This window comes from Neopelma chrysocephalum, unplaced genomic scaffold, assembly GCF_003984885.1.
Source record: "Neopelma chrysocephalum unplaced genomic scaffold, ASM398488v2 Primary Assembly neopelma1_132, whole genome shotgun sequence".
Lineage (NCBI taxonomy): Eukaryota > Metazoa > Chordata > Aves > Passeriformes > Pipridae > Neopelma > Neopelma chrysocephalum.
In genome coordinates this window covers 2,542,546-2,557,218 of record NW_020897794.1, presented here as the reverse complement: position 1 = coordinate 2,557,218, position 14,673 = coordinate 2,542,546, and the positions used below count along the sequence as shown (strand labels likewise).

The following is a 14,673-nucleotide window of genomic DNA, read 5'->3' as shown; positions in this document are numbered from 1 at the left end:
TGCAGTAGAATTGCACATTGCAGCTCCATATGGCATCTCTATTAACATATTGTGACAAGAATTATGCACATACATAATGTTTAGCCCCCTTGGTGCTGGCTTGTCCCTTAGGAACAATGACAAGTGGAGTCACTTTAAGATGAAGCCCTACAATTACGAAATTTTTCAGGCTAAAAATTTTGCAATTGTCTAGCTTGCCTGTGTAAATAATGCATTACAAAATACATTAGTACCTTCAGAAGAGTGTGAAGTTGAGGATCCTACCTAAAGCCTTCACTCTCCACATATTTCTGATCCAAAAAGGCACACAAATGCCACAAAATTCTCATCCAGAATAAAAGTTTACTTCGGCATCCTCAGTCAGAGGACACTCCTCACAAAAGAGAGAAAGTATGTTTACCTTCACAGATGACCACGTTACTTCAAGATGTATGTAGTCTGACTCTTGTGATGTTGCCAGGTACTCCCTTGCATGCTGGGTGCTGACTATTCCAAATGGGTTCAGAGGGAAGTTATCTTAAATTAAAACTATGTTCAGTCATAAGAAATAAGTGTTGTTTATTAAAAATAAAATATCTTGAAAATAATTTCACAAGCATATATACACATACAGCACTATGGCTTTAGTATTTTTGACTTAAACCAGGCTTATCTCTATAATCTTAGAAATTAACTATTTTAAATTATAGAATCATGTATCAGCAAAGTCACACATAAGCAGTAACATTTACATCATTACATTTGAAGTAAATTTCAAGACAAACAAAATAGCAAACCTGGCATGAATAAAAACAAAATTATTTTTAAAATGTATGTTCTAATTAGAGGAAATAAAAATAATCTTAGAAGGTTAAAAATTAATCAGTTATAGGTCGAACAATATTGGAGAAAAAAAATTTGACAAAGGAAACAGACTGTCATATTGTTCTTAGGGTTACCTCAAGGGTTGAACTTGCATTTCCCTAGAATACTACATAAATAATTATTACTCAGTGCTCCCTCCAGACATAGCCTAAACCAGGACCTTGATTACTTGAAACAAACAAGTTAATTCAATGTTGCAGAAATGCCAATTGTTCATTTATTTTGTTGTTCTTGATTTCAATAGGATTCTTAAGAGAAAGGAATGTGGGTTTCAATCACTAAATGCTAATAAAAATATAACATTTTAGACCAGTTTAAGGAAAAAAAAAAAAGATCTCTATGATGTGCTTTTATTGAAAGGTCTCATTTGTCTATGCATGATGTATCAGAGATACTAAGGGACTTCATTCTGAAGGCAATGGCAAGAGCCCAAGCAGGTCTGCGGGTACAGTCAGTGCCAAATGTTTACCTCTACTTGTGCTGTGCCACGAGAAACTTTCCTTAGATTGCCACATCCCCAAAAGAACTCATCCCAGTGTATGTGCTAAGCATGGTGGTCAGACAACATCTGAAAAGGAGAACACTATTTGTAATGGTTTTATAAAAACCTGAGATGAATCCTTGATGAAGATCTGGTGCAGAGAATCTCACAAACTGTCAGGCTGAGGCTGATGTTGATGGGGCAAGGGGGAAAGAATTTACTGCACTGGTTGCAAAAACTCTGATGTGAACACAGCTTCTGCATAGTCCTCACAAACATCCTGCAGCTCTGCTGCCACGTCACACAGGGCTTCTTCTGTCAGTTGCTCTGCAAGACTGAGGGAAGGCAAAAATAGAGAAGGAAAAGGTTCAGAAAGTCAGATTTCAAATTTCAGTCATTCATGCTATTGATATCAGTGCTCTGATTTTAAAAGGTAGATACTTTTTTCTTTCTACTGCTTAGCCCGAGAAAGGATTCGATACGTGTTCTGATATGGGTTGTGTAAGGTAGCAGAAATTCTATCCTCACTCTGGTTCATAGCAAAGGGCATACTTCAAGCTTAAAAGTACTGAGAGATCTCAGTTGTTTCCTTTTTTCAAGCTCTTAAGATACTAATTCTGCTTTGAGAATAAGAGTGAACCATAGTAGGTGCTCATCCAAAGGCCACTGAAGTAAATAGGAAGCTTTTTATTGATTTTAGCTGTCACTGAATCAGGCCTTACTGAGAGCAGAAATGTTTTGAGTTAAACGCCAATTTTCAGTAATCTCTGGACCACAGTAGATGTTGTTACAGAATGAAAACTGTTTGTGTGTAAATATACAGTATTTACTGGCCTCCTGAGAAGAACTCTGCAGTTCTGCATGTGCTCCAAAAGACATTGGTGTTCCCGAGCCCAACAACCTCGGGGCTGTTCAGAGCCACAAACCTGCCAGGGACTGGCTGCATTTGCAGTTGCTGAGCATGGGGCACGTGGCAGCCGTGGCACCCACTGTCAGGAGGAGGGTCACTGCCAGTGAATCCACCTGCCAGTCCCACAGAGGTGCCAGCCCTGGCAGCACCAATCTCACACCAGGGACTGAGGGCAGCACAGCTCAGAAGGCAGAATGACAGCACTGAGCACTAACGAGCTCTGTTTCAGTGGGTTGATTCAGCAGATTCAAATACAGTGGTCTAATCACAGTTATTACAACGTGTGCCTACTTATCCACACTTGGGCAAATCAGCAACACACAGGATTAGCTTTATGCATGCCAGTCATCTCAAATATTGCAGGACCTGTTCCTGTTCCTGAAAACAATTTATGCAGAGGCCAATCAAACAAGCTGTATCACTGATTTCAATGCTACTACATTAAAAATGTATGCTGAAGTTTAAAGACTCTTGGCAATTAAGCCTGATGTCCAATCTGCCAATACAGACAAATATGGGAACCCGTCCCATCTACAACCACTGAGGTTAAGTTTTGCAATTCTTTCTTAATACTCCAGAGTTTTCTTCTCTCATCTCTTCTCCCATAGTCAGATGCATTCTCATTTCCACTCTGCAGGGAATTAATGTCCCCTCTATGCCAACTGATGTTGTGCCAGTATTCCTGCAGTTCTGAAAGAACAGGGCTAGCAAGGTTTCAAATTCATCCTGTATTTCCATGCTTTCTTTGGGCTGGACTTTATAAGACCAATAGGTGATTTTTTAAATGTATCACACATATTGAAAATGACTTCTAGGCAATTGTAGGTAATTACTCAAGGAAGTGCAAGGAAATGATAACCAGTGATGTAATTTACTTGCTAAAGCTGTTACTGAGTAATCAAAACACTTACTCAAGCTTCTGTGCAAAGGTGGGTATTTTGGCTTATATTGCTCTGCTGCTTAGCAGACATTCAGCCTGAGAAACAATTTTTGCCAGGAAGTGAACAGTACAGAGACTGTAGATTACTGTTTCTTCACATCTTCTATTTACAGCAAGGGATGGACATTCTACTCCCACATCCTTTGGTTTTATCCAACTACCTTCAAAATCCATGAATACCTAGTACCAGTAGAGAAACAGCCTAAGAGCCAACTGCCTCTGGCTTTCAGTTTCAGTCTGGAATTTAAATGCCGCCTCCCTACTCCTCTCTTGAGCAAGAACAGAAAAACCTGTTGTCAGCTGATACATTCACTTCAAAATCACAAAGACAGTCCATATACCTCTCAGCAATCTGCCATGGGTCGAAACTGCCCACCACCTCATGGGAAATAAGCTTTAAATGATGCTTGTATCTGCTGTTATAATCCAAGATGCTCTGGAGCATGTGGCTTGGCACAGACAGAGACACAGAGCACGCTTTCTGTAGAGAGTTCAAAGCCAAGGGGTTCAGAATGTCATTTCCAGTCTGCAATTTCTCCTCTGCTTCTTTGTTTTCATCAATAGCACTGGAAATATAAAATAATCATCAAAACAGAACTAGATTTTCAAGTCTCTTTTTGAAAACACTATAATGAAGTCACACAGATCTCATGCACCACAGTTAAGTGTAGGGCCAAATATTCCACTTACTTGCCATCAAAAGGTTTTTCAAATAAAATGTTTGTTTCTAGCTCTGTGTGTCCAATTAATTTGGTTATCTGAATTGGATGAGGAGATGTGAGTCTTTCAGCTGTTGATGCCATTTGTTGTTCTAGAAGGAAGAAAATACCATTTAAAATTGTTTCTTTGAAAGAGGAAAACTACATCTACTGCAGATAAGGTCCTCACAAAGACTTTTGCTTCTTTTAAGGGGAACTCCTTCAGGTAAGTGAAGAATTGAAAGTGAGAAGCCCCTAAAATGTAAATTCAGTATAGAGTTTCCAAGAGCTTAGTGTATTAAAGCTGAGCATTTAAGAAATGCTGCTTTTAGTATAAATCATTTGTGCTGTCAGTGGATACTTCTAGCAGAGAGATAGAAAATACCACTGTAAAACCAGCAGTCTATTAAACCTGGCAGTAAATTCAAGACATGGAAAAAAAGTCCATAAGGATTTGGGCTAAATCTTCACCAGTCATATTGTGAGATTTTACAACTTGTGTAAACAACACGGTTCCAGTAAAGTCTGTATGTAATCAGATACTCACACTGAAAAATCAGTGTAGCTTCACTGTGCTACTCAATCAAATAGCAGGATAAAAAACAAGAATATTGATAAAGTATCGACTTTTAGAACTACATTTTAGAAACTGTCCTTTGAAAGAAGTACCTATAGTAAAAAATGTGTCTGCATGGTGCTATTTGATCACACATAATCCAATGACCTTGATTTCAAAATATCTGACTTTAAAGTTACAGATTATAGGAAAACCCAGTGGCATTAAAGAAGACAGGTACCCATTTTGTCTTCCTGGGCCCAGAAGTGGGAGTCAGTGTACACGATCTGGGTGATTCTCCTGCGGACGCTCTCCCGGTGTCTCTGCATTGGAACACACAACAGCAGTCAGTCACCCACATACCTGATTATCACTCAATAGGAAACTAGGTCATGATCCTCCTTGGGCAAAGCAGGCTTATTTTGGTTGGTAACATAACACAGAAAAGGGGTGAGGGAGTGAAATCACAGACATTTATCTTGCTCAAAATGCCATACTTGAATATGAAACTAGTTGCCAGTCCCATGGTAACTCCCCCACTTCAGACCAACAGCCCTCAGCCAAACAACAGAAGAACCCTCATGCTTTCTTTTAAGAAAGCAATATATGAGAAAGCTCAAGTCAAGTAAATTATAAACTTACAAATATTTACACAGAAAGATGAATAAATAAGGGCACAGATAACCATGTATTTGTCTGACTTCCCCATGTTGCCCTGTGAAATACTTTGGATTGCCAGAGCATTTTTCCTCGAGATGCTCAAGCTATTAGAATACTGAGATTCTATACCACAAAAAAGGGAAAAAATCAAATTAATATTCAAATACTTTCCAATCTGCAAGGCAATCGACATAATCACCATGCTGATTCTCCCATTCATGTACAGTTATCTAAGCCACAAAGTCTTGAGGTGGAAAGCAAACTCAGGTCTGCCAAGTCTAGAGCAACAGATTCATCAAACATTCTGCTCCTGATCTTACACTGTGTTTTGCTGGAAGCACAGACTCCTCCCTGGTCTTTGATTTCAGACACTGATTCAGTCACTCCTTGCTTCATTTAAGAATGTAGATACTTAGAGATATTACAATTTATGGACAGTAATCAAGAAATTGGCACTAATGAGAACAACCAAGACAGAAAATCTTACTTCAATTTCTTCCATTCTTTGCAACATTGACTCTAGGCTATGAGTGTCAGCCATAGGCAGGGCCCTGGTCTGGAGCCTCTCATGCTGCTCCATGCTCCACAGTTCCTGAGCAGTATCTTCCAAAAGATCATCCAATAGCTTTTCACTCAGAATATCTGCATTTGCTGCAACCTGCTACTTAAAAAATCCAAAACTCAAAAACAAATACCACAGAAAACAAAAAGACACAAAGCCAATACAAGAAAGAAAGAAAAAAACAAAACCAAACCAACTCGCATTAAGTTGAAAAGAAACTGTCTGTTGCCCCTTCATAAATGTTTGACAGCTCTCAAGGCATCATTCCCCCAGCAGCATGAGCTTGCCTGTACTACCTGCATGTTGTCTACCAGAGGTTCTGACCACTCCTGTACCTCCTTCACGGCTTTGTCTGCACAGGGGGCTGGAGAAACAGTTTGTGACCTGCACAAAACAGAACAAACAACAATGCCATTTTGAAACTTGGTATGACAACAATAATTAAAAAACCCCAAATACATAAGTTTACTTTTAGGGAGACTGCTGGAGTGTGGAGAAGCTCATATCATATCTGACACCAGTTATGAGATCTTCAAAGTAAGTCATTACCTTAACTTTTGTATTTTTTTTATTTCTCCTCGGCGAAGGTCAGTTAGAACCTTCGCTCCTCTTGAATTTTCCACTTCAAGCCTCGCTAGTCTTCAAAAATAGCACAGTAACATAAAGGGTTACAAAATGCACATTCTAATAACTGAAGAATGAAATAATATGATTTTGAGTATTAGTTTGGAAAAGTTGCAAGAAACTTTAGAGAGAAAATGAATGCTGACTCTAAGACCATATAAGCCAGAAAACTCTGTTGAGAACCGGGGATCTTGAATTAAGTTTCTGCTGTTGGCAAATAGGAAGTACTTGGCCCAGAGAAATGAGCTCTTCATCTTACCCTGCACACTGCCAAGTACAGATCCAGCACCTGGATCTCTTGCTTCAACTGCTGCAAACACCAATCCCAAAGCAACCTAAATTTGGGGAGTCCTGGTCTAACTGGATGTTGAATATACTTTAAAGTAAACAAACCTGCACTCTATTATTGTCTGAGACAAATATATGTATTTTGTCCTTCTGGAACAGGGAGATAATATTTATTTACCTTCTTAATGCAGTGCTGTGAATACCCACTCTGCCTGCTGTGTTTTGTCACTGCCCTGCCTTGCACAGTTGGGTTTTGACTCCCAAGCAGCGACTCAGGCAAAAGCCTAAAGCCTTGGCTCTTCCTGGGCTTTAGGGAGTGAGGCTGCTCTGGGCCAGCTGGCAGAGAGCTGTGCTGTGCCACTGGCCACCCTGGGCTGCAGCCAGGCCAACTGTGTCCCAGTTACCAGTACAGAGCCAGCAGCATTCCCCCTGGGAAGCAGGGTAAGGATGGGTGCCACAGGACTGTGAACATACCGCTTAGGTGGAACAGGCAGAGCTGGAGGCTTTGCAGGAGGGCAGGGAATTCTGCTCTCCTTAGCAGGTCGTTTGGTCTCTTTTAGCTGAAAAGCTATAGTTGGCTCTCGAAATCCAGCATGCTTTCCTCGAGGGCGTACCTGCCTTGACTTCATAGATTTCAGCATTCCCTTAAAATTAACACCATCACATTAAAAACTTATATTCCAGTTGTTGAATTATTAAAGTATTTTGCATTTTGCTTCAGATTTTGTCTTGAAGTCACGCCTGCTGACTTTGCTGCACAGCTGACATATGTGGAGGTTTTACAATTGCTTTAAAGGGAAGTACAGCTGTGCCTGAAGAGAACATATGCTTGATCCTGTAACTGTTATTTTTGCAAACAGTTCCAACTTTTCCAATGTTGCCCTTCATGGGAAAAAACTTATTTTTAATTTTTCAGAATTAGACTCTATGTTAACTGTTAATAAATCCAAATAGAAGGTTTCCAAAGTAACCTTTTATTCAGCCACAAAACTATAATATCACCACTTTTGTATTTGCTACAAGGTCACTTAGACTCGCCCCCTCAGTATGAAATACTGAAATGTTTAACCTCTCTGCCCACATTTCTCACTGACACACAGGGATGGGAAGCAGTAAAAGTTACATATACATACAGCTATGTTACTGTGTCAGAGCTGAATTTTCAAGTTGAAGATGACACTTTGAGGAAGGAATAAAAAAACTCCACCTATTTACAAAATCTAGCACTAGTCTTTTAAGAATTCATTTGCATTACAGAAGCCTCTTGCTGGTTGCAAGAAGGACTTAGCAGAAACCAGAACTAGTATTGTGAAGTTTTATCATTTCTGTAATCAATTAAGTCTGCCTAACTTATATTCTCCTACTAACACTAGCATGACATTACTGCTGAGTGCATTTTTTGTGACAGAGGATTACCAACAGGAAGAAAATACTTCAGCTTTAATTTCAACTTGAAAAAACCATGCTAATTTCAAACACGAAACTTGTTTCAGTGAACATTTTCCTTGCTAATTCTGTTATTCGTTGTTTCTAGTTGTACAATGTGTTTCCAAGGAACTGTAACACTGCTTTCAAAAAACAGTTGCTAAAATAGTCATACCCAGCAGAAATAACAGGCAGATGACAGTTTATCCCACTGTGTCTCCTAGCTCAGAATAGAAATATTGTGAGGAAGTGCGAAGCACTGACGGTATCTTATGTTATATAACAAATCCCAAAGCACAAGCAGAAGACAGCATAAATGATTTATCACTTCCATACCTGTGGTTTTGCGAGCAATAATACGCCTTTCTTCTCCAAAGGACCACTTTCAAGGACAGAGTCTTTTTTTACAGCTCTAGCTCTCACCAGGGCATCTGTGCCTCCCTTTAAAGGGGCATTTCTCTCTGGAGTAGGTGGGTCTCTTTCTTCTTGGTATTTATTGTGAAATATATGAGCACAACTGTTCGCCTTTTGAACTGCTGAAATATTTGCAACATGTCAATGTTTATCTATATCAAAAATAACACATAAACTTTTAACTTTTGTAAGGTGAGAGGGGCAAGAATTGTCTTTATTTCTACATTTGATATCTCTGTTATGCTAGGTATACCTAATCATGAACTTTTAAGCTCTACCATAATTTAAAAAAAAAAAAAATAAATCCAGCCTTGTATTTCCTGACAAGTATTAAAGAAATTGTCTTTCCTGCATTGTTTTGATGAACAGGAGAGTTTGGAGATTGTGTGCATATACATATTTATATGTATATAAATATTTGAAAATACACATATACATGCAAATCATGGAAAAGCTTTTTCATAGTAATTGTCATGCAAGGTCTAGGCAGTGATAACAAAACATTCTTTTTTAGGCTGCAAGACACATGGAAACCATTAGATGCTTATATGCTGTCTCCCTGGACTGCCAAAGATGAATTCATCATATGGAATTCTTCTTGCCCTTACAGGTGGGTAGCAGGGAATACTCACTATTCTAGTAAAAACCATCATTAGGTATGAGAAAGACACCATAAAGAAGAAAAAGAATTAATATAGTTTATATATAATGTAAGAAATTATAATGGCTTTCATCAGGTGTCAAAATACTTCAGGTGGTATATTTATCTCACAACACCTTGAGAAGGAATAAAGCTCCTTTACTTTCATGTACAAAGTAAAAGAACAATAAAGAAAGCCAACTCTGAGCAGTTTCACAGCAAACGAGTAGTGGAAACCACCAAAGTCTTCAGCTTAACCATCAGTTAATGTGTCTCTAGGTACAAAAGTTTGAGTGTTGTGCAAAAGACATAATCAGGAATCAACTGACAAGGATAAAACAGCCGCTGCTCTCAGAAGTAGAGAAATTGCACAAACCAAGGGAATTCTGAGCCCAAACTTCAGAATACCTTTTCAGTGTGAACAGTTAAACAACCACAGCCTGGCTTTTGTGAGCCTGATTTGCTAACACACACTTCTGAGCAACAATACATAACATACTACAAAATTGATCCTCAGATGGCAAGTTAACTGATAAAAATGGACTTAGTAATTCAAAATACAAACCAGTCAAGAGATTCCTGGCACATGGAGGTTTTCTAGGCTCTTGTCCATACTGTCCCTTTAGGATGAGAGGCTTGTTTTCTCCTTTTGGAGACAGAAGCTGCTTTTGAGCTGGAAATGTCTTATTCTTCCTTGGAGATTTGGCCTGAGAAGCTGAAATACATTTCTTCACTGGTTTTGATGTGTGTTTGTTTTCCAGCAGTGAATTCAGATCCTGCACCAAATATTTAGAGTTTTAATTACTCTCTCAGTAAATCTGATGTAATAATGAGAAGCAAATTCAAGAGATTCCAAGTAGTTGGAGCTTTTTTGGTCTGGTTTTGGGGGTTGTTTTTTTTTTGTTTTGTTTTCTGACAGCAATTACTCCCAATAAGTTGTTCATGTAGAAGCCTTTTCATATTATTAACTTTTACATTTTTGTATTTACAATTGACCCAAGTAAATAATCTGCTCACAGAATGTTCAAAAAGAAATGGACACAAGGGCTACAGACCAAAAAAGGCCCCATGCTCACATGACTGCAGTAATACAGACACTTCTTCCAATGCTAAGTCTAAACTTGAACAACTCTACCTCCTCTCCTGTTCCAAGGCAGTTAGCACTGTTACTGTTCTCATAAGCAGTTCATAACAGTAAAAATAAAAACACAGCTCTTACAGTATTTTAAGGTCTCTGGTATCAGTTGCTTTTAGTTATTTATATAGTAGGCAACATGAATCAGAACTTTTCTATGATATCAACATGTATAAGCCAGCAGATATCACTAACAAAAGCCATTTGAAAGGCACAGAGCTTAAGTAACTCTTGTACCCACAACTTTATCTTCTGCCTGGACACTTCTGCATCCACCACCATGGGTGAGGCTCAGATGCTCATCACTGATGCTGATTACTAATGCATGCATCCCAAAATAATAAACACGTAACACACACCAATGTATAAAATGAATTCTTTCAGTCCTGAATATGGCAAATGAATCAGAAACTGGTGCTTTGTTACCACTACCACTACCAGTCCTCATTCTAGCAGGATAGCCAAGAAAGACAGGAACAGCATCAATAAGACCAGCAGCAGGTAGCTTCTGTGTTTAGGATGCACCTCTCTTTTAGACCACCATTATTTAGGAACATTAGAAGTACATTTATACATTAGAAAATATTAAAAAAACACAAACAAAACCAATAAGATATTCTGCCATTTCATTAACACAGTCTCATATTTCACTACATCTTTTCTGCTTTAGCAAAACCAAAATGTTTTTTCCTACCTCAACTTGCAGCAAAATATCTATGATAATGTCAGAAATGGAAGAATCTCCTTCTAGTTTGGCAGAGCAGAGAGAGAGTTGTCGAATGAGACTGCCCAGCTCCTTGTAGTGGGCAGGAATCTGCTCGTCTGTTTGATCTGTGAACTGATTGGCAAATGCCTGCAAGGTTCGTACAGCACCTCTGTGTGCTGCTGCCAACCTGGATACTGCTTGGGACTGGGAAAATGAAAAACAATGTTTTAATAACTATAGTTTCTATGAATACTTATACTATTGGAAGAATTGTTGCCAAAATTTCATGGAGAAACACTCAGGCTTGGGATAATTCTGATGCATATTAAGCCATTTGTGAGACAAAACAAAACAGGCATTAAAGTAATCTACTAAAGATTCCTCACAACAGCACCTCTATCAATGTCATGCTGGCTTCAGGTGAAACAGCCTGGGTATAACAGGTCTTGATGTTTCTGTGTGCCAACACAGAACTGTAATTGTCAGCTGGACCCTAACGTGCAACAATTGCACACACACAGAATATTCTCCATCCTCTGGGTTTTGTTACAGAAGAAAATACAAGTGATGGAAAAGCTCAAGAGAACAACAGGACAACATCAGCCAGAGTGTAGGCATGATGTCAGTGCTGTCCTTCTGAAAGGTGCTGGGCAGAGAAGAAAAATTAGGCTGGTAAGACTGAGTGACATCACCCAGAAGTTTAAAAAAGTAGTCAATAGTAGAACACACTGTTATTGCAAAAAGGAATTGGAATGAAGAAAGAATTAGAAGCCACATAAAATCAGACCGATGGCCTTCTTCTCTACTTTACTGCAGGGAAATGAGAACTGAGAAGAGAGAAGCAGGAAAGGCAGTATCAGGCCAAGTGATCCATACTTCTGTGAGAATGAGATGAAAGATGTAAGATACAAAGAAAATCTTTCTGAAAGGGCTCAGATGCACCCAGATAATCAAACAATTATCTAGAAAACTCTGTCAATAAGTCATTTATAGCCTGAAGGATAATTACACCTTACCTTTTTAGTGTGTTTGACTGTATGAGGACTCAGTTTCTCTAAATCATCCTGAATTTCTTTTACCTGTTTATCAAGAAAGGAGAGGAGAACGTCAGTCAGAATTCACTCCATGCCTATAAATGAACAATAAATCTTTGCTGTAACATCTGAGTGAAAGTCCAAATTTTGGACTTCAGCCATGAGAGAAATTAATCACACCATTCAGATCTAAACTAAAATGCTGTGGAAGTTCAGAGATAACCTGATTGAATTTCTTTTTTTTTCAATTTGTTTCTGTCAAATTCATCACAATAAACTAGCTACTATGCATGCCAGTTTAAAATGCCTGTTCCTACCTGCTGCTGGAGCACATACAGCATCCGAGCTGACCGGGCAGCTTGTTGCTGTCTCCTAGTGCAAAGTCGCTGCTTGATCTCAGGATCTAAAAGTTCTGTATCTCTCCCTAAAAAGCATAGAATTTAATGTTTTATGTCTTAATTTAACATGTGAAAATCCCAATTAAGCCATGACAACAGACATAATTTAACAATAAACCTCTGCCATGCAGAACCAAATCACATATTTGTGGGGGTTCCTTTAGCAGTAATGTAAATTAATTATTGTAACTCTAGATTGTGTTTCTATTTAGAATTTGACTAAATGATCTTATACAATATAGCTTATTAGTAATAGCTTAAAAAATCATGTGACCAATTACTTTTATGACCAAGTTGCAGATAAAGCACTCAAAATTAGGAATGGTTACACCTCCTGCTAGTTATTACAAAAGAACCAATTGCTTAACCTGGCAAGCTGTTCTAGCTTTTATCTGTTTTTTAAAAAAAGTAGATGGTTCTCAAAAATCCAGAAATAAATTTGAATTCTAATCCAAGCCAAACAACTGTGGGAAAAAAAAATCAACAAACTACTGTACATTTACATAACATAATTATTGTTCAGTCTTATACCTTTTTTAATCATTTCTTCAATTTTCTGAACATAGCTCCTCAATTCCTTTTGCAGACATCGGACTTCCTGCATATTTTTATGTTCTTTCTTGTTTAAATTTGGCTTGAGGTCTGGTCCTGTGTCATGGGTGGGTGGAGAGTCCAAAACAGCTGATCTTGGCCTTCCTTCCTTAGCTACACAGAGAGAAACATTTCTGCCAGAGCTGGTAGACTCCCCTTGGGAAGGCTGGTAAAGCCTCTGCTGACTTGGCAAGCGAGTTTGAGACTTCAGTGCATTTTTATTTCCTGGAGTTGCAAATACTTCAGTATTCTGCTGTTGTGACTTCTGGGTCCACAATGGTTTACTGACCACGTTTCCAAACACTTGCTGTTTCACTTGCTCTTCAAGACGTCTTCGTTTGATGTCCCTTTTGGCCAACTGAACGGCCAGTTTCAGTTTTTCTTCAGATAGCACTGAGAACATGCCAGAGCTTCTCAGGTTGGGGTCCTCACTTGCAGTTGGATTTCTCTGATCACTGGATGCCTTCAATTTTTCTATTATAATTGGGCGGGGGTGAGAGAATCTGAGAGCCAAATTCTCTGGAACTGCAGGAACATTTCTATTAAACTGGAGCTGTTCAAAGCGTAAAAAAAATCTGATGTTACACAGAACACTTTACACAGGTGATGCAACTCAAGTGTCTAACAGTAAGGAAATTGGATCTTCTTTTATACTAGCATGTATCCCGTCGTGACAGCATTGTTTTGGATTTGTGCTGAACACAGTGCTAACAGCAGACCAGTGTTTTCATTCTTGCTAAGCAGTGCTCAAGGCCTTTTCTGCTCCTCACTCTGCCCACCAGTGAGTAACCTGTGGGTGGGCAAGAAGCTGGGAGGAGACACATGTGGGATGGCTGATGCTGACTGACCCAAGGGATATTCCACACCGTGTGGCATCATTCTCAGCAGTAAAAGCTGAGGGAAAGAAGGAGGAAGGGGAAGCTGTTTGGAGTGACATTATTTGTCTTCCCAAGTCACTGCTACATGCGATGAAGCTGTGGAAATGGCTGGATTCCCTATTTTGCTTTGCTTGTACACACGGCATTTGCTTTCTCTATTAACATGCCTTTATCTCAATCCACAATTTTTCATACTTATCCCCTTCCAATTCTCTTCCCCATCCCACTGGGAGTGGCTGTGTGCTCAGCTGCCTACTGGGACTGAACCACAACAGACAGTTAAGAATATTTACGGATATAGTTCTTGAATCTCTACCCTTACAAAAGAACAGTGTCAAGATTATATGTGACAGCATCAGGAAAGCAAGTATCACACTCCTTGGTGGGCTGTCTCGGGAAGTGGGTCATAATCATCGTTTTGTAACAATCACAAATGGAAACCAATTCAGCATCGCTGCAGAAAACAAATGGTACCTGTGTTTGTAAAGCCTTTGCTTCATTCCTGTATCGCTGGGTGGAGAATGCAAACGCATCATCAAACAGCGGTGCTTTGCTTGGCCCCATCGCATCGGCTTGAGAGCAAATCCCGCTGCTGGCCCTTGCTTGTGATCACAGCTGTGAACGTGAGAACAACCAGCCGTGATTTCAGACTCTCGAAAGCAATCCCGAGTCTGATGTGAGAACCGGCCTGAGGAGCCGCGGAGAGCAGAGAGGGGCGGCCTCACTGCTGCCTCCCAGAGCCTCACGGCGTCCCGGGCGGGACCCGCACCGGCGGACTCCGGGCGCTGCCGGGAGGCAGGGAGGGAGGAAGGAAAGGAGAGCGGAGGAAGGAAAGGAGAGCGGAGGAGGGCAGGCAGAGCGGAGGAAGG

The 14,673-nt window shown here is 39.6% G+C and overlaps 1 protein-coding gene across 5 annotated transcripts; it reads right to left on the bottom strand.

Annotated features, from left to right (window-relative positions):
• Positions 1 to 541: 541 nt before the first annotated feature.
• On the bottom strand, positions 542 to 14,629 carry KIAA0753 (KIAA0753 ortholog). Of its 5 annotated transcripts, none has more exons than XM_027698702.1 (16): positions 14,279 to 14,629; positions 13,113 to 13,479; positions 12,867 to 13,040; positions 12,255 to 12,361; positions 11,920 to 11,982; positions 10,892 to 11,107; positions 9,628 to 9,838; positions 8,345 to 8,544; positions 7,058 to 7,227; positions 6,221 to 6,310; positions 5,968 to 6,055; positions 5,597 to 5,770; positions 4,691 to 4,772; positions 3,886 to 4,006; positions 3,537 to 3,761; positions 542 to 1,680 (listed from the first exon to the last, which is right to left on the bottom strand). In XM_027698702.1, exons 1-16 carry the CDS (start codon positions 14,366 to 14,368, stop codon positions 1,563 to 1,565), a joined length of 2,496 nt encoding a protein of 831 aa, XP_027554503.1. In that variant the 5' UTR covers positions 14,369 to 14,629; the 3' UTR covers positions 542 to 1,562. The 5 variants fall into 5 exon arrangements, with proteins under 5 accessions (XP_027554503.1, XP_027554501.1, XP_027554500.1 ...); XM_027698700.1 differs by having other exon boundaries at positions 12,867 to 13,479; positions 14,279 to 14,475; positions 14,574 to 14,600; XM_027698699.1 differs by having other exon boundaries at positions 12,867 to 13,479.
• Between the last annotated feature and the right edge of the window lie 44 nt (positions 14,630 to 14,673).